Here is an 18,649-nt window from a genome sequence, read left to right as displayed (position 1 = left end):
TTTATGCATTTACCAGAAGGCAGTCCTTGAGAATTATAAAAGAATAGTCCTTTGGGACCCCTTGGCTGTGGATACTTAGCCAGATTTCAGCATCACGTTCAGCCTGCTCTTAGAAAAGCCATAAATTTATTTTTATTTGGCACCCTCAAGGTTAGTAAGAGCTAGGCCTGTTCCTGCCCCACTTGCTCAGGTTTGAGTTCTGCCCAAGGAAAGTTTTATTGCTATAGCATCAGGTTTAAAAGATAGAACATGACTTCCTAAGATGTTCCATGACCTGCCTCCTTCAAAATTTTCTTATTTCTCATTGCTCCTCTATTGCAGGTTATTTTCCAGCTCTTTGCAGAACTTCTTTCAGTTCTTCAGCAGCCAGTCCCTTCCTTGCCTCTGAGCAATTCTCTTTGCCTGGAACCTTCTTCATATGGCCTCTTTGTCTGTGAAAACACTACCTGTGGAAAGCCTTCTCCCCCATCCCATGCCCAACCCAGGTAAAGCAGGTCTAGTGCTCCAGGAGGGCATGTACAACACTGTCTTGCTCGTGCACACTACGTTTCCAGGTTCATCATGGGCAGCACATGCAGTCAGCAATAAATGTCTCCTGAAAGAATGAGTGACAGACTGAATGAATCAACAAATGGACAGATGCATGAATGCATGAAGGATGACTGTCCTCCACCAATGACCAATCAGAGGGTACTTTCAAGAGGGACTTACAAGGTTAAGTCTGATGACTTTGGACTGCGTACCTCAGACTAAGGAATTGATTGTCTGAAGGACATAGGTAAACACTTACTATTTAAAATAAATAATCTGGTGCAATGGCACACAATTTTAATCCCAGCCACTTGAGAGATGGGAACAGGAGGATTGCTAGTTTGAGGCTAGCCTCAGCAACTGAGGGATACCCTGTCTCAAAATAAAAATAAAAAGGGTTGGGGATGCATTCAGTGGTATAACACTCTGGGTTCAATTATCAGTACTGCAAAAGTAAAATAAAATAAATCGACAAAATAAAATATTAATTTAATCAAAATAAAATGAATGACTAACTGGTAAGCTGCAACGAACCCAAATGGAATGGATGTATAGCAGTATTCAGTTTCAAGGTCACACCTGCCAGTTTGCTCCTGATCTATACTTCTCAAGGGGAGAACCTTGAGTCTGTAGCACAGATCTTCTGTCAGTCTTCAGATGTTACCCAGGGTGCTCCACTAGAGTACTGAACTCACAGAACTGGCACTAAGATGCTCTTCCCCTTCTGGTTAGAAAGTATAACTCAAGATTTGGTCATAAGTATGATGGGCTACTCTGGACATATGCGGTAGGAAGAGAGGCCAAGACTTGGCATAAGTCCGACTTTCTAACCTAGTGGCAGAGAATAATGCCAGTGGAAGAGCCAGAAAGGAGTCATCCTCATAAAGAGGCACACATCTGTAATCCCACCTACTTGGGAGCCCAAGCCAGGAGGATCATGAGTTTGAAGCCAGAGTGGGCAACTTAGTGAGACCTGCCTGAAAAAATAAATAAATAAGATTAAAAAATAGAAAATAAACAAGAGGCATAGCAGCCTCAGTCATAATCAGGGAACAACTGGCAAGGAGGTTTCCAATCAGAAGTATTGGAGCTGAAGGTATGTTCATGGCTGGCTCTAGCAAGAATCAATTCTTACAATCAGGGTTGAGTTCAGTACTGAGGCAGGGATGACATGTTGGAACTGCCAACTGGTGATAGGATAAAGAAATCGGAATCAGGTAGGACTGGGGCCAGGGAAAGTGACCCTGCTGAGGCACTAGGTTTTTTCCACAAGGTCAGCATAAAACACTGGGCGTGTGTGGGAAGGACCTGAAGATGAGTGAAAGGCACAGAGTCAGCAGCAATAACCAGATGTTCAGAAAATCAGAGGGATAGGAAGTGAAGTGAGTAGAATCATCTTACTGAATTAAATTCTACACTATAACAATGGATTTCGCTGGTGGGACGGATGAGAATTCTAGATCTGTGAACACCTTGGGGGTACTAAAGAAGCTTCTCTTGGCAGAAAATGAATCATCAATAATGATTCATCCCAACACATGGTGGGAGTAGGCCCTCAAGTTGAGTAGTGTCCAAGGAGGTGCCTGGGAGCTCCTGTGTAGGGAAGGATAGTATTGGTGGATGTGGTGGGAAGTCAGCTTTGAATTAGAGTCTGGAACTAGGGCAGATGTGAAAACCAAAGAAGTGAGATTGTGAAAGAAAAGTTCATTTTGTAGGCTCTGAAAGAGGTAAAGCATCAGAAAATGTTTGGGGTCTGGCCAGCAGGGGCTTTGAGGTAGTGTCTGAGGCTTTCTCCCCAGGACAGAGAGAGGTCCTGGGAGTGCCCAAGACCCAGGCAGGGAAGGCAATAGAGACTGAGTTAGAAGACATCTGATTATTCCTTCTCTAATACAGTGTGACTCCTATGACTTTGGGCTTGGTTTCATATGTCTTTAAGTGATAACAGTCTGTCTCCATCTGACATCAGTTTGGGTGGTGAAAGAGAACTCAAGACCAGAGTTCCTCATTTAGGGTGTGGCTCATCAGGCTGTGAACCAGGCTGATAAACTCTCTGATAAAAGAGTCTTACCAGTGGTAGTGAAGTCCATCAGCCATAAAGTCATACATTGCTAGCCTGGGCTAATGAACTCTGTAGCAGTCCTGGATTTTTCTGCCTAACATGCCCTAGCCAGCAGGTCCTAACTAAAGAGAAGAAAATATGGCTGGGACCCACAGTGGCTGGACAAGTGATAGGGATTTACAACTGTGATGGTAACTTCTCTTTGGAAAGTAGAGTACAGGGACAATGAGGCTCTGAGTTTCAAACTTGGTAGGCACAGGACTCATCTTTAGGATTTCATAAAAAAATGCAGAATCTTGTGCTTCCCATCAGAATTAGTGAATCTGAATTTCTGCAAGTTGATCTCAGGAAAGTTCCTTTTTAACACATTTCTTGAGATCTGTGGACCGTATTTAAGAAACAATAATGTAGAGGCCCATTCTGCTGCAGCAAGCGGAGATGGATTTTTCATTTTATAAGGACTGGGTAAAATATACCTTCTTTAGGTACATGCATAATGACCCAGATGTGATTATGAGAAATCTGGGAGATAGGCAGTCATTCAGAGTATACAATAATTGATAAAAATGAAATAAGGTGGATAGGTGTTGTGGACAGATGATTTCTGGATTCCTAAGGCAATCTGGGAATGAAGCCAAGGAATTACTGGTGAGGCTGGAGCTATTCTTGGTTGACTGGATGGACACTTATACAGGTGTGAGCAGCCAGTCAGGGTCATGGCAGAGGTTAGGACAGGAGGAAGGACTGAGACTGAAGCTGCAGCCAAGGTCATCAACACCCAGGGATCAGTCCCAGTTGCTCTTGGTACACTACACAGAGCCTGCTGCTGACAGTGACCTCATATCTGAGGTGACTCTGGCCTCCTTCATCTGTCTCACCCTTAGAACTTCTTAGAACAGATCCTCTGCTCTCAAGTTACCAACTGTATCCTCATCTTTCCAAGAAACTTGGATGTCTATGAGAGAAAGCTTGACCAGTCATTGGATGGGCTTGGTTGGAATGTGGAGTGGGGAGCTACTAATGGGTGGAAGCTGATTCTTAAGACTCTTTTCAATTCATTCTTATCTATTACTCCTGGAAAACTAGAGTCAGGGCCCTGACAACTTCAGGAAATAGATAACAAAGGAAAGAAACAGACGCTTTTACAATGATACATGATTTCTAGCTTGTGCTGAGTATGGTGGAGCAAGCCTATAATCCCAGCAACTGAAAAGGCTGAGGCAGGAGAATACAAATTTGAGGCAAATCTCAGCAATTTAGCAAGGCCCTAAACAATTTAGTGAGACCCTGTCTCAAAATAAAAAATTAAAAAGGACTAGGGACGTGGCTCAGTTGTTAAGCATTCCTGGTTCAATCCCCAGTGCCAAAAAAAAAAAAAAAAAGAAAAGAAAAGAAAAGAAATAAAGAAAGAAAACAAGAAAGAAAAAGATTTCTAGCTTGTAATGATATGATGAATAAAATAATAGCACCATACCAAAAAGGGAGACTGTGCCAAGAGAAAATGATCAGAATTTGTAACTAATTTACTGTCTCTTCATCTTATATCAATCAGAGAACTAGAGACTAGACCAAAATATCCAGGGATACCCTAGAAGTAGGATACCCTGCTAAACAAATGCTGCCCTGCATATTTCTTAATTTAATGATTCATCTGGGTTCACAAGTTTCCTTCTACAAATGCTAGTACCTCAGGAAAATATTCTTGCTTTAAGCAGATAACCTTAATCAGACACCACTCCTAAAAGCGCTGAGAACAGTGGCAATGAGACAATGTGAATTATGGTTGAGCTGCAGAGATGAGAAAAGGTGTATTAGGATGCACTTTGATGCAGGGGAGTGGGGGCTTCTGTACATTCAAAAGGTAGATTAGGGTACCACTGTCTAGCTGACGAGGAAGGAGGAAGAATCAAGGGGTCACCTCATGGCTTCTCTCAACTCTCCTGCTTTCTGAGTAGTGTTTCCTCCCCTTTCCTACTGCCTGGTGGCAGGACTGTTCTCATTAATCCTTTAAGATTCAATTTAACACCAACTCCTCAGAGTTAGCAGCTCTGTACTTTGGGCTCTCACTGTTGTTTTGATACATAGTTTGCTCTAATCTGTTTATAGTTGCAAATCTCCCGCAGACTATCAATTTCTCAAAAGCAGGAAAGTAGTTCCTTTCATATTCTTCTAGATTGAACTGCTGTTCAGTTAGTCTCTCAAAATTAGTGGTATTTTTAAAATTAATTCTGGCTTTTCCCCAAAGGAGACCAAGTTAACAAAGTTTACCAAAACCATGCAAACAGACTATGTCACTGAGGATTCTGGGTTAAACATAGACTGTCAGGAACTAAATAACTGAAAATTCTCAGAAGGAATAATGTAGATAGAATACTCTACTAATTATGGGAAATTACATTAAAAAAATCAACGAGTGATCAGGCAAATTTTGGAAACTTTGTCATACCATCTTACACATGCTAAGCAAGAATTTTCAAAAATTGGGGAAAGTTTTGGTAAAGCTGACACTCCTTTGCTTGTGATATGCCAGATTGGTCTAACTCTCCAGAAAGCAGTATGAAAAAATATATTTGCATATTTATATATGTGTAATGTATACATATATTACATATATATACATATATTACACATATATAAATATACATATATATTTTTTGATCATGGAGAAAACATTCTGTAATCGAGTTCCTGGAAACTTATCACAAGGCTAAGTGTGAGAAGAAGAAAAACACTTAGATATCTGAATATATTCATTATTCTAGTAACAAGGTTGCCCCCTCTTTGCTGATCCAATTCCTTCTCCCACCACCCTCACAGGTATGGGGCAGTGTCTCCTCTGGACTTAACAGTGATGGTATAAGGAAGAGGTGGATATTTAGAACCCTAGTGAAAGGACTTTCAGCATAAAAGTAAAAGAAAATTTAGTTGAGTTTCTCTGTAAAGGAAAAAAAAAAAAGGGGGGGAAGAACAGACATTGCTGCGATCTTTAGAAAAGAAACAACTTCCAAGAGAAGTTGATTAATAAATCAGAAGTCCTCAAATATTTCTGTCCATATGCACAAGCTACCTTCTTGCATATTTTCAACTGACATTGAAAAAAAATTAATTCTAAGTGTAAGTAGTTGCAAATGATGCAATTTCCCACATATTGTAAAAATTAAAAATTTTAAAGTAAAACAGTTGTACTTATAAATGAATCTAAACCATAGCAATTATGCTTTCCATCAAATATTTAAAAATATCTGAGGAAACTCATAGGATATTTCACATAATTTATTTTTTCTTTTCACACCCATAAATCCATTTCATATCTCCATCCCTCAGGAGCAAATCCTAATTAATGTATTTTTATTTTTAAATTTTTTATCAATCCACTATTATATCTCTGCAGTGAAAACCCATTTAAAATTTTTAAATTTTCTATGTCTGTAAGAATGTAAGTAAAAATTTTCTTCTAGACTGAAGCATCATTATACTTATTAGTAACAATGAAGTATCCAAAATAATACAAAATAAATTATAAATTATAATTATTAAAAGTGCTTTTTAAAAATTAGTGCAGGCTTTTATGGTTAAATACTACTTCTTACTAGAATGAAACAGTTCAGCATCAATGTCTTTTTCCCAATTTTTTATTTTTATAAATTCCAAGAAAATGTTTTCACATCAATAAGTATATAGGTCTATAAGGATTTTTGTCTGTATATCAGTGTCACTCAATTCTTGGAAGTCTTTCCAATTTACTTAGTGACCATTAGGTCATATTCTGTTGAAAACAGTTATTTGGAAGTCATCTGACTTGGAAAAGAATTTGTAACCCAGCTATTAGAAGTATATAATTTCTCAATACAACTCAGTATTTTAAATCCATAAAGAACTGGCAAAGATTCCCTGGGGTTTTTTACCTCAGAGTGACACATCATTTTAAGACTCTCAATGAGTGAGAGATATGCTTTTCTTTTTGCAAATGGAGAAAGATACAGCTGTTGTGAAAGAGTTGGGAAATGAACCAGCAAGACACCTTACTCTGTATTTCTTCACCAGCAAAGAATTTTAGAAAAGAATATTAGGTGTTTAAGTTGAAGATTCAGGAAATGTATTTAATTCATGCCTTAAAAAGCCTAAGGAGGATACACACCTCAGTTTGAAGACCACTGATACAAAGTTTTACATCATCTTATAGAATTAGATGAGAGAGAGAAGTCAGGTTAGGCCTCCATACCTGGTAGCTATACCCTAGGAATATAGAGTTGTGATCTGTATGGTGGGGATAAACAGTTCTCTTGGTTGTTTAATTTCTTTCGATGGTTGATTTCATCCTTTATATTATTTTGTATTTTCTTCTTAGTGGTAGTAACCTAAACTTCAAAATTTGGGCAATTTAATATTGAGTGTATAATGGCTAATATTTCCTAAGAGAAATATTGTGCTTCACTTAAAACTCATTACTAAGACTGTAAAATATGAGCAATATTTAGTGTGCCAAGGTTAAAAAGCAAAATACATATTTGTATGAAAATCTTGATTCAATTATGTAAAACTACATAAACTCCTAGATAACATTATAATATGCAAAATGAAGTTGTGATTTTTTAAAATAAAATGTGTTTAATGTTGCATGGCTTCTAACAGAAAGATGATCACTTTGATGATGCTAATATTCTTTTTCCCAGTAGTACTAAGGAATGTTGTGAATTTAAACCCCGTCAAATAGTGCTCAAAAAGTTGAAGGTCCATTTTCAAAAATTGTTTTCTCATGATTCATTGTAGGTTGTTATTCCCCTAACATTTAAACTCCTCTTCGACCTTGTTTCAATACTGTACATCCCAGGTCTTAACGTCTCCTGCTGTATGAAGTAGTAATTCCTTTCATCCATGTACAGTTTTATTATCTAGAATTTAAGGACTAGACCTTGTTGAATTTACACGGTTCTTAGGTTTTACTATTCCTTATAGCCTTTATTATTTTAGGGACCATATTTTTTAAAAAAGTCTTGTTTGGTAGCTTCCAAAGCTAATCTCATTTTCTGAAATTTCTGTCTTGAGTGTTTGTTTTGACGTGTAATTATGAGCTCGGTATATAGAGGGCCCACCAAAGAAAGCAGAGAAGAGATTAGTTTGAAAGTGTTCAGGTGAGTGGGACAGTAAAACTGGTTACTCTTCGGCGCGCCCTGGGACCGCACCCAACAACCCCAAAGCAGCGCAGGGAGAAACTGAGAAGTGGGGAGTACGCGAGATTTCCGCAGCTTCTCGGTCTACCTAGGGCTGCTGCAGCACGACCCCGCCCCCTCACGGCGCCCCGCCCCCAGCACGCAGACACGTCCTTCGGAGAGCTCGCGGTGCCTCCCCTCCCACGGCGCCCCGCCTCAGCCACGGCGCCCCGCCCCGCCCCTAGGCGGTTGCTCGCGGCGGCCGCCGCCCTCCCCCGGCCCAATGGCGCGGCTGCCGCGTCAGTGATGTGAAGCCTTGCTCTGGCTTGTCCGGCCCCCGGCCCGCAGCCCATTACACCATCCGCCGCGGCAGCCGCTGCAGCCGCTGCAGCCCGAGCAGGCTGGGAGGGCGGGAGGCAGCTCGGCGGGGCGGGGCGAGAAGCGCGGCCGGATTCATTCCTGTGGGGCGCGGGGCATGGAGGAACTGTGCGGCCGCAGGCGGAGCAGGGCGGCCCGGGCGGCGGCGGGGACAACGGTTTCCATTTGAAGGGGGCGGCCCGAGCCCGAGCGGCCAGCGGCAGCGGGGAGGACTAACCCCCGGGCAGGTAGTGGCGGCGGCGGCGGCGGCCTTCCAGGGCCCGGGCCGCGGCCTGAGCGCCGGCTGGGAGGCCTGGGCGGGAAGGAGGGCGCCCCCGGGAGCGGAAGGCGGGCGGCAGGCTGGAGGCCACGGACTGGTCAGATCCTGGGAGGGGGTCGTGATCGATCGCATAGCTTAGGGAGGGGTTCTCGGTGTCTGGAAAAGGTAGAGCAAGGGTTACCCAGGGGCGATTGTGGTTTGGGGAACTCGCAGATCGGGGTTGGGGGGGACACAGAATGAGGCGGGCGAACTTAATGGCTAAAACGCAGCTGGATTTCATGCGAGCGTCGAGTTTTAAAGGAAGGAAAGCCTTCGAGCGAGGGTTTTGGCGTTAGCTGTCCAACGACTGTTGTGCCCGACCTTTTTGTTCCTTTTCGAAACCCATCCCAACCACAATGAGGCCTTCCAGCCTGGCGCCCTTGGCCCGTCTCTGCAGATGCAAGAAAGAGAAACATTTCTGAACCTGTCTCGCCTCCTTGTCTCTTTTGGTTGTACTTTCCCTGGGTGTGTGCAAAGCAAAACTAGAACAAAGCTTGGCTCTGGAGAGCTGGAGAAAACCAGTTGCCTGTAGTATTTAAATTTTCCGCACACGAGAAAGAGACGGCCTCCCACCAAAACATTTGGGTCTCTATGTGAACCCTTTTGTATTTTCCTTTCCACGTGTGTGTGTGTATAGGGGGGGACAGCATAGCCTCTAAAGTACGACTTTCTCCCCCGTTTCTTCCCAGAGTTAGAAATTAAGAAAACAGTGTTTTTCCCTTTACCTATGAACAATTCAAAATTGCTACTTTTTTTTTTTTTTTTTTTTTTCTTTCTTTCTCTAGTTTGGTGCTCTGGTTATCAGATGTTGGAAGGCAATAGGAGAAAACATACTCTCCGTGGTTTTATATCCGTTCTGGGGTGCAGTGACTAACATTGAACTTTGGTTCCTGTAACTCTTGCCTGCATCAATAGAGCTAAGCCGGAGCTTTGCTTTGAAGGATAAAGCACAGTCTCTCAACTGGACATAAATGGATCTAAAGACAGCAGTGTTTAACGCAGCGCGGGATGGCAAACTCCGGCTTCTTACCAAATTGTTGGCAAGCAAATCTAAAGAGGAGGTTTCCTCCTTGATCTCTGAAAAAACAAATGGGGCCACGCCACTCTTGATGGCTGCCAGGTATGGGCATCTCGACATGGTGGAATTTCTCCTAGAGCAATGCAGTGCCTCCATAGAAGTCGGGGGCTCTGTCAATTTTGATGGGGAAACCATTGAGGGGGCTCCCCCCTTATGGGCGGCTTCTGCAGCCGGACATCTGAAGGTGGTCCAGTCTTTGTTAAATCATGGAGCATCTGTCAACAACACGACTCTAACCAATTCAACTCCTCTTCGAGCTGCATGTTTCGATGGCCACTTGGAAATAGTGAAGTACCTTGTAGAACACAAAGCTGATTTGGAAGTGTCAAACCGGCATGGGCATACCTGCTTGATGATTTCATGTTACAAAGGACATAAAGAGATTGCTCAGTATTTACTTGAAAAGGGGGCAGATGTTAATAGAAAAAGTGTTAAAGGTGAGTTCAACCTTGTTTTTAATTTTTTAATGTGTGTACCACTTACTTTAAGGAAGTTTGATATATAATTATAAGCATTGGTGTTGAGTAAGCCATTACTGACCTTTTTTTTTGATAACTTCTAGTATTACCTTGTTCAATGTTTCTCTAATATTAGATAATACATTGAACAATTGTGATAAAAGATCTCTTTCACTATGTTAAGTAGTGTGTTCTTTTATTTGGAATAACTTCCAAAGAATTTTTTCGCCAAAGTTACAGAGCATGTTAATGGTAATTGACCTAGCCTTTAGGTTTATAATTTAATCTGTTTGGGACTGTAGTTAAAGGTAATATAATTTTCTGCAAGCTTTTTATTTTTTTGTTTTTAAGAACATCCTTGTTGTAGAAACTACTATAGTTAGTGAGTCATCATTTTGTTTGTTCTAGGTAGGCATTTCATTTGTTACTCTCCAGGAAGACTAGGCCAAACTGACCTGAAAGGATTAATATCAGTGGAAAAGGAGAATATCTGTTCCCTGATTCCACATTTACTTGTGGTCAATAGAAAATCTTTTTATGTAGAACATAGGTTAAATATAGCAAAAGAGAAAACAGATTTTTAAAAACTGCTTCAGTATGGAGGGAGCAAAACAAGGACTGTTAAATGTGAATTTGTTGACTAGCAACAATGTAAAGACCTTTGTTCAGAGAAGAGCTTAGGTTTACAATTGTGTTTAAGTTTCATCTATTTTAATAAACCACAAGGAGCAAGTGATAATTTAGAACTTTTTAAACCCTTAAAAGCAACTATTTTTCATAGCATAATTTTGATTCTTGAAAACTGTATTTTACTTAAATAATTCTATCCAATAACAGTAATTTACTGCTTAATTTTGAAAAGCTATTAAAATTTAAAAGCATAAATACTTGTTAAAAAATTTCAAATATTATAAAGTGGATTACAGTGTTTACAGTGAAAAATAAGTGTTATTACCCCTGATTTCTAGACCTTCAACACACAAGAAACCACTATTTGTTTTGTCCTCCTAGGTAGTCTATGCAAATATAAGCATACTGTCTGTACATCCCTCTCCTGTCTTTCTACTCACTGTTCTTTTTTTTAAAGCCGTAATTTACCTTGGCTCTTATTCTCTCCAACACACATAGCTACCTTAATCTTCTTTCACAACTGTACAGTATTTCATTGTATGAATGTACATAATTTATCCAGTCACTATTAATAGATGTTTAGGTCTCATCCCATATTGTGCTAATGTAAACAATGCTACCTTGGACATTCTTGAACAAAAATGTGTCTTTGTATACTTGTATGAGAATAGCTGAAGTATAAATACCTGAATTTGGAACTGCTGAATCAAAGTGATGTGTTTATAATTGTGGTAGTGTTGGATTGCCTTTCAGAGAGGTTAAACCACATATTTTGGGGGGCACTACATTAGTGAATGAGCATGTTTACTGAAGATAGTATGACCTTTTTTTTTTTTTTTAAAGGTTTATTGTAAAAATGTTACAAAATAATGATTTTCAGAAATTCTTTTTCAGAGCAAGTATGAAAATCTCACAAACTCCCAGCACTCAGTTAATCCAAAGATGTTTTTTAATTTTGCATACATATATATGTATGCAGTTTTACATGTCGTTCTATAACCTTTTTTTAGCTTAATGTGTTATCTTTAATGTCATTAATTATAGCTCTAATTTAAATGGAGTTTTATGTTGCTTCTGTTTTTTCAGTATGACAAAGTTTCTGTAAACATTCTTTCTTATAAATGTTTTTATTTCTGATTAGAGGTAGGTTGTTGGATCAAAAGACAAAACTGGCTTTTTAAAATGTCATCCTTTTGAAGAACATCACGCTTGTTTCAAGAGAACAAATTTCTCTAACCATGTTAATATTAGGAATGCTTTTGAATTTGGTGAAGTGGAAGGATTAAAAGATATAGCTGCTTGTTTAAGCTTGTTGGATTTTTTGTTTATTTCTTTTGACTGTTTTTAAAACAGCTTAATGATGTTCAGATTATTGGTAAACTTATATTTAAGTCAAATCTGGGTATGTTTTAAACTCGTTTCACTGGAGAGATGAGACTGGTATTATTTCCCTTGTTTTTTAAGCTGCTTTGTATATTTCTGGAGCCATAGTGTATGAGAGAGCTAGAATATAAATACCTCATTTTTATCAGCATTTCCTCCTAATAAACTGAATAATATTTGATTACCTCTAAGCTATTTCAAAAGAATGTTCCCTTTATCACCATCCTAATCTTTGTATGTGAGGTTGTGAATGCTCCATTTTTGTCAAGTGGTCTGCTAATTCTAAGTCATTTTTTCCCCAGGATCAATATCTAACATGTACTCCTTAAAAAAAAAAAAATAGAGTACATATGAGAAGACAATTGCATACCAGAAGTTGTTTCAGATAGCCTTAGTTTTATATAGATACATATTATAGAGATTTTTATTACTTTTGTACAGCACTTCTAACTTTTTTCATGGTGGCACTTAATTTCAAGAATGATTCTTTATGAATGTTGGGGGCAGATTCACATGAATATGCACCCTCCTTCACTTAGATCCCAAAGCTTTGATTCTTTGGTCATTATTCTCTCATTAACTCTTTGGGGTTTTTTGTTTTTAGTTGGTGAATGGTAATTGGAAAAAGCAGGAACCACTTGAAACTGAGGTAGGGACACAGGAGAAGGATTTGAGATAACAGCAAAGAAGCTGCACCCAAAAAGTGGAAAATACTGATATGACTAGGGATAAAATGGACTAATGTCTTTCTCTTTTTTTAATGGTGTGTGTATGGTGCTGTGCTAGGGCCTCCTGCATGCTAAACAAGGGTTTTTCCACTGAGCTCCATCCCCAGCCCAATTTCTTAGGACACTTTACATTTCATCCATAGAGATACTCTGAAAAAAGAAAATGCCAATAGATTGTGTTTGGTCTGCTTAAATACAAAATGCATGTGACTTCTACATTCCATTACTTTTTAACAGGTAGTTAACATTTAAATATACTATTTAAACTCTTTCCATTACTTTTTAACAGGCTGTTAGCATTTTGAACATGTTTTAACTTAAGGTGGAATTCATTCATTAGTTGAGCATTTCTTGAATCCCTCAGTGTGCCAGGTTGTAAGACATAGGGTATACAAAGAAGAGTAAGACAAGATGTCCAGTCCTTGATTTTCTGCTTTTTAGGTTTGATTGGACAAACAGGTTCATAAACAGATACTTAAACTACAATATGGTAAGTGCAATAGAAGTGCTTTCGACTATTAGATATTTGGAAATATTTTATCCCTAGCAAAATTTTGTTATCCAGGGGAACGATGGGTTCCTTTTTTTTCCCCATAGTGCTCTAAAAGGGGAGAAAATCTTTGAGATATTCAGGAATACCTCTATAGTTGAGCACTCATTACAATTGATTTTTGAGACAAGAGTTGATTTCTATTTAAAACTAAAGACTCCAAATCAGAAGTAATTAGATAAGCATTAGTTAGCTTTCTTAGAGTTCTTCCCAGCACTTCAGGGTCATAGTCATTAGCTTTCTTTGTTTGGGATTTTTGTTTTTGTTTTTGTTTTGTTTGGACTCAATAGGACTTTGCAGATCTGAAGTGAAGTTACTTTAAACCCTCCAGTTGAGCAGTTGAAAATGCTAGGAACATCACTTTCTATGTTGGGATTAGGAGATTAAGCCTAGAGGACACTGCTTATTCATGGGTCAATCATATTAGATACTAAAGGTAATGAAGTAAATTGATAATATTTAAGGTGGCACTTTCTGTAGACAAGGCATTATGTTGAATATGTTGGGGGATGTTCAGGGTATCATAATTGTCATCTGCTAAAGGAATGGTAAAAACAAGTTATCTTGTAGAATTTTGGAAGAAGAGTGTACTGATTAGGAATGCATCATCAAATGAGCCTTGAAAGGATTGTTGTGTTCACATCTGTTGAGAGTGTTGGGTACTTTTCTAGGCTTGGGACATTGAGAATTATGCTTGGAGGGTCCAGGAATTGGAAAGGAGGCATATTTGGATGAATGAATTTTAGACAAAGGAGTTTAATTTTATTTGTCATGTCATGGTAGTAAGCCAGCAAGTTTTTCAGCAGAAAAATAACTGATTTAACTGCATTCTACTACACTGTGATTCTCTAAGGCCAGAGACCTGATGTTTGTCACATGCATTAGGAAGAGTATCTGGTCCATAGTGGGTATTTGGTAAATGAGATTATTGAATGAATGAGCTGGATTTCAGAGAGGAAAGATTGTAGGCTCCTTGATGGCAGTGTATTTTGTGGTCCTTTCTGTATGGAGATAAATGGATTCATGAAGACTTGAAATAACCAAGTAAGATAGTAATTGTCAAAAATGAGTAGTATAAGTGGAACTTTGAAGGGGTTTAGAAAAGAGAAATGTGTATAGGTATAGGACAGGCATAGTTAGCATTAAGAAAGATTTGAGAAAGAGCTAATTTGGGCTTTTTTTTTCTTTTACTTATGGAAATTTCCTAATAATTGGAGAGAACCACATGTATGATATTGAACCATATTTGTACCTATCACCTTACTTCAACAATTATCTTCATATGCCAGTTTTTAAAAAAATGTTTTATCCCTTCTTTTGTTCTCTGAAGTAGTTCAAAGCAAATCCAAGACATTCTAGGACTTATCTCCCATAATATAGTCATTTTAGAGTATGGCTGTATTTTAGTCAAGGAAATATTTTTTTAAAATCCTATTTCTTCCCTCATCATAAATGCACATAAATTTTAAGAGAATTTCCCCTATAAATTAAAAACTTTGGTATAAAGATATAGACTAAGATAATGGTATATAGGCTTATTTTAGTGTACTTTAATATTATCTGAGAGTGTCGAAAACTGAAGTTCTCTGTTTTCTTAGAGAACTCAACTTTTATTATCTCAAAACTCCTACTTGAGAGGTAAATAAAAGGGAGTAGGAATGGATTAAAAATTTCTCTATACTCAGTGACATCTCTGTGTGTGTGTGTTCTTTTTTTTACTGGTGTGGACAACTTTCCTTAGCACTTATTTTCACACATCCATTTCACCATACTTACGTGGATTATCATTCCAAATCAGAGTTCTACAACATCCAAGTCTTCCTAGTTTCTGGTTTTATTTTGATTTAATAATGTTTAAATAATACAAACTGAATTCATTAACATTTTAATCCCAAATCTTGAAGTTCCATGTTATTTCTTTTCCCTCTTGTATCTCCTGGCACATTTGTCTGTATCCTTAGGGAGATTTAACATCTTAGTTGGGTAAGCTAGATCGAGTTCACTGTGGAAGTATTCATGAAATCCTCTGTCCGTGGAGTTTGGATTTTGAACTGTGAATCCTCACAGAATTGAAAGGTGAGAATTGAATTGATGAGAATAAGTAATTCCAGATACTGCTGCTATTTCTGAGTTGGTGGCAGCAACATTAATTTAAGACAAAGGTTAAGTTTTGCTTTTTGACCTTTAGGTGTATATAGCCCCCTCACTGGGTTCTTGTTTATCAGATTTATGTCGATTAATTAAATTTGTTTGCTTAAAATAAAATTCAGGAAGTCTTTGATGTTCTAGTTTTATGATATTGAGGTAACAGAAATAATATATGTGATAGAAGATTGGTGTGAAAAGGTAGGGCGAGGTCCAGATAAAGAAGTTCCATGAATGTTAACCTAAAATATCTGTCTTCCTCCCTTTACCCCCTCCTTTTGAGAAGAGTTGTAATTGAATAGAGAGTTGGCGAACTACGTTGGCCAGGAAAGATTGCCATGAAGTCTGAATTGTAATGTTTTCAGTCTTTAGATGAGATTTTTACAGATATTAAATTATTGAGTCCTCATCCCTTAGCTCTACCTAGCCTTGAAAATTCTACTTTACATCAAGACCCTTTTCAAAACCAAGTCCTGATCCTGCATTTTACCTTTGTGGATGCAAATATTTTTTAGCATTTAACTTTGTTGTGAGTTCCAGGACCTATATTATAAAATTTATGTGCATTTCTAAGTTTAGTGCCTTATACAAAGAATTAATGAAGAGAGCCCTAAGTACCTTGGCACAATTTGTTTCTCTTTTTGTTGTATTGGGGATTGAACCCAGGGTTACTCTAGCACTGAGCTACATACCCAGCCCTTTAATTTTTTTTTTTCTAAAATTTTTTTTTTTTTTTTTTTTTTTGTTTTATGAGACAGATCTCTCTAAGTTGCTCCACCTGGCTCTCTCTCTCTCTCTCTCTTTTTTTTTTTAATATATAAACTATTGTCCTTGAGTATCTCACGAGATAGAATATAGATGTGAAAAAGAAACATTCAAAAGTAGAGAAATATTCTAGTACTGCTTTGATAGCCTACTTTGTTTCTTTCTCTATATTCTTTTCAGCTCTCTCAGTGCATATAAATTATAGTCATGCAGGAATGAAATACTTGGATCAGCATTGTCCTGTATTTGAACTGTACCCCAACCTCCATCTCCATTAGTGGGTCTCTTCTAGACCCACTTCAGCTCAGTCTGTCTTCAAAGTTGAGGAAAAGTAGGTTGGTGTGAAGAAAGGTTGAAGAGGAGAGATAATAATGTTTCCAGACTAATCTTACAATATAAGATCCTTTAATTGCTCTTTGTTAATCAAAATGCACTTTTATCAAAACCACAAGTATTTTTGATATCAACTGAATTTTTAGAAAGCTTTATTGAATGAGCTAGAGATATAGCTCAGTGGTAGAGTGCTTGCGTAGCATGTGCTGGGCTGTGTTTGTTCCTCAACACTGTAAAAATAAAAAATAAAAATAGTGCTGGGCATGGTAGCACACACCTGTAATCCCAGCGGCTCCAGAGACTGAGATAGGAGGATCTAGATAGAGTTCAAAGCCAGCCTCAGCAATGGTGGGATGCTGAGCAATTCAGTGAGATCCTGACTCTAAATAAAATATAAAATAGGGCTGGGGATGTTACTCAGTGTTTTGAGTGCCCCTGAGTTCAATCCCTGGTACCAAACTAAATTTAAAAAATAAGTAAATAGATAAATAAATAAAATAAAAATAATAAATAGCTTTATTCATATGCCACTCACTCATTTAAACAATTCAGTGACTTTTTTAGTATGTTGAGTTGTGCCCCCATCACCTCAAATCAACTTTTCATCCTCCCTAAAAAATCCATAACAATTACCACTTCTACCCTGCCCTCCATCCTGAAACTGGTACTAGTGTTAAGTGACCACTAATCTTCTGTCTTGTATGTGTAGTCTTTTGTGACTTTTTTTTTTTTTTTTTTTTTTTTTTTGGTACCAGGGATTGGACCCAGTGCCACTTAACCACTGAGCCACATTCTCTTAGCCCTATCTTATATTTTATTTAGAGACAGGGTCTCGCTGAGTTGCTTAGAGCCTCACTAGGTGACTGAGTGACTGACTTTGAAGCTGTGACCTTCCTGCCTCAGCCTCCTTGGCCTCTGCCAGCCATGAGCCATTGCGCTTAGTTTATTGCTGAATAATATTCCATTAGTATAGATACATTACTTTTATCCATTCAGTAATTGAAGAACATTTGATTATTTCTACTTTTTAGCTTTTATGAGTAATGCTATTGTGGATATTTATGTATAAATTCATTTATATATAAATTTTCATTTCTTTTGGTCATACATCTAGGAGGCGAACTGTTGTGTCATCTGGTAACTCTAACCATTTGAGGAACTGAACTCCCAACTGTTTTCAAAGCAACTTGTTGAATAAATGAGTTGGATTTCTGTAGGCAATGTTGGAGAGTTTCAGTTTTTCCACACCCTCTCTAGCACTTGTTACATAGCCATCCTAGGAAATATGAAGTGGTATTTCACTGTGATTTTGGTTCATGTTTTTTCAGTGGATAATGATGTTTAGCATCTTTTCATGTACTTAATTCATATGCATATTTAGCATTTATGTATCTTCTTTGGAGAAGTATCTTCATTTTTTATGTTTTTAAAATTGAGTTTTTTATTATCTAGTTTCAAGAGTTGTTTATTTATTTGGAATAAAAAATCTTTATAAGATATGTGATTTGCTAATAGTTTTCTCCCAATCTGTGGATTGTTTTCTCACTTTTGATGGTATTATTTATAGAAATTTGGATTTTTATTTTACAGGTTGACTTTTTTTGTTTTTGTTTTGTTTTGTTACCAGGGATTGAACTCATCAGGGGCACTCAACCACTGAGTCACATCCCCAGTCCTACTTTGTATTTTATTTAGAGACAGGGTCTCACTGAGTTGCTTAGTGCCTTTTGGTGAGGCTGGCTTTGAACTTGAGATCCTCCTGCCTCAGCTTCCTGAGCCTCCAGGGTTATAGGCATGTGCCACTGCGCCGCTAGCATTTCATTTCTGTACAGTATAAAATAGGGCTGCAACCTAGCCCTCCTTTTAAACTTACATACTTGATGTAGCTCTTGGGTATGTTAGCTATGACAAATATATCTGTAGCAAATGAGAATATAAGATTCCTCCTTTAACTCTTTGCTTCTCAAGGACCAGCACCATAGACATCACTTGGAACCACCCCAGATAACAACTGAGGTACAATCTACATTTTACTCAGCTTCTGATTTTGTATATTTAAGTTTGAAAAACACAACTTTAATCTTGACTTGTACTAAAACACACACATACATATGTACACACATACATAAAATTGTGAACTTTTAAGGACTTTACAGAGAGCGA

General features: G+C 38.1%; 1 protein-coding gene across 1 annotated transcript in view; it reads left to right on the top strand.

Moving 5' to 3' along the window:
- Nucleotides 1–8,024: 8,024 nt before the first annotated feature.
- The window catches only part of FEM1C (fem-1 homolog C), a 29,017-nt gene continuing 18,392 nt past the window's right edge, over nucleotides 8,025–18,649 (top strand). Inside the window, exons 1-2 of the mRNA XM_079143889.1 lie at nucleotides 8,025–8,345; nucleotides 9,202–9,931. Of these exons, the coding sequence (XP_079000015.1) occupies nucleotides 9,388–9,931 (544 nt within the window). The 5' untranslated portion in view covers nucleotides 8,025–8,345; nucleotides 9,202–9,387. The remainder of the gene's footprint in view (nucleotides 8,346–9,201; nucleotides 9,932–18,649) is intronic.

Source organism: Sciurus vulgaris, assembly GCF_902686455.1.
Source record: "Sciurus vulgaris genome assembly, chromosome: 6".
NCBI classification, from domain to species: domain Eukaryota; kingdom Metazoa; phylum Chordata; class Mammalia; order Rodentia; family Sciuridae; genus Sciurus; species Sciurus vulgaris.
Note: the sequence above shows the minus strand (reverse complement) of the source record. Positions and strands in the feature narration are given on the sequence as shown.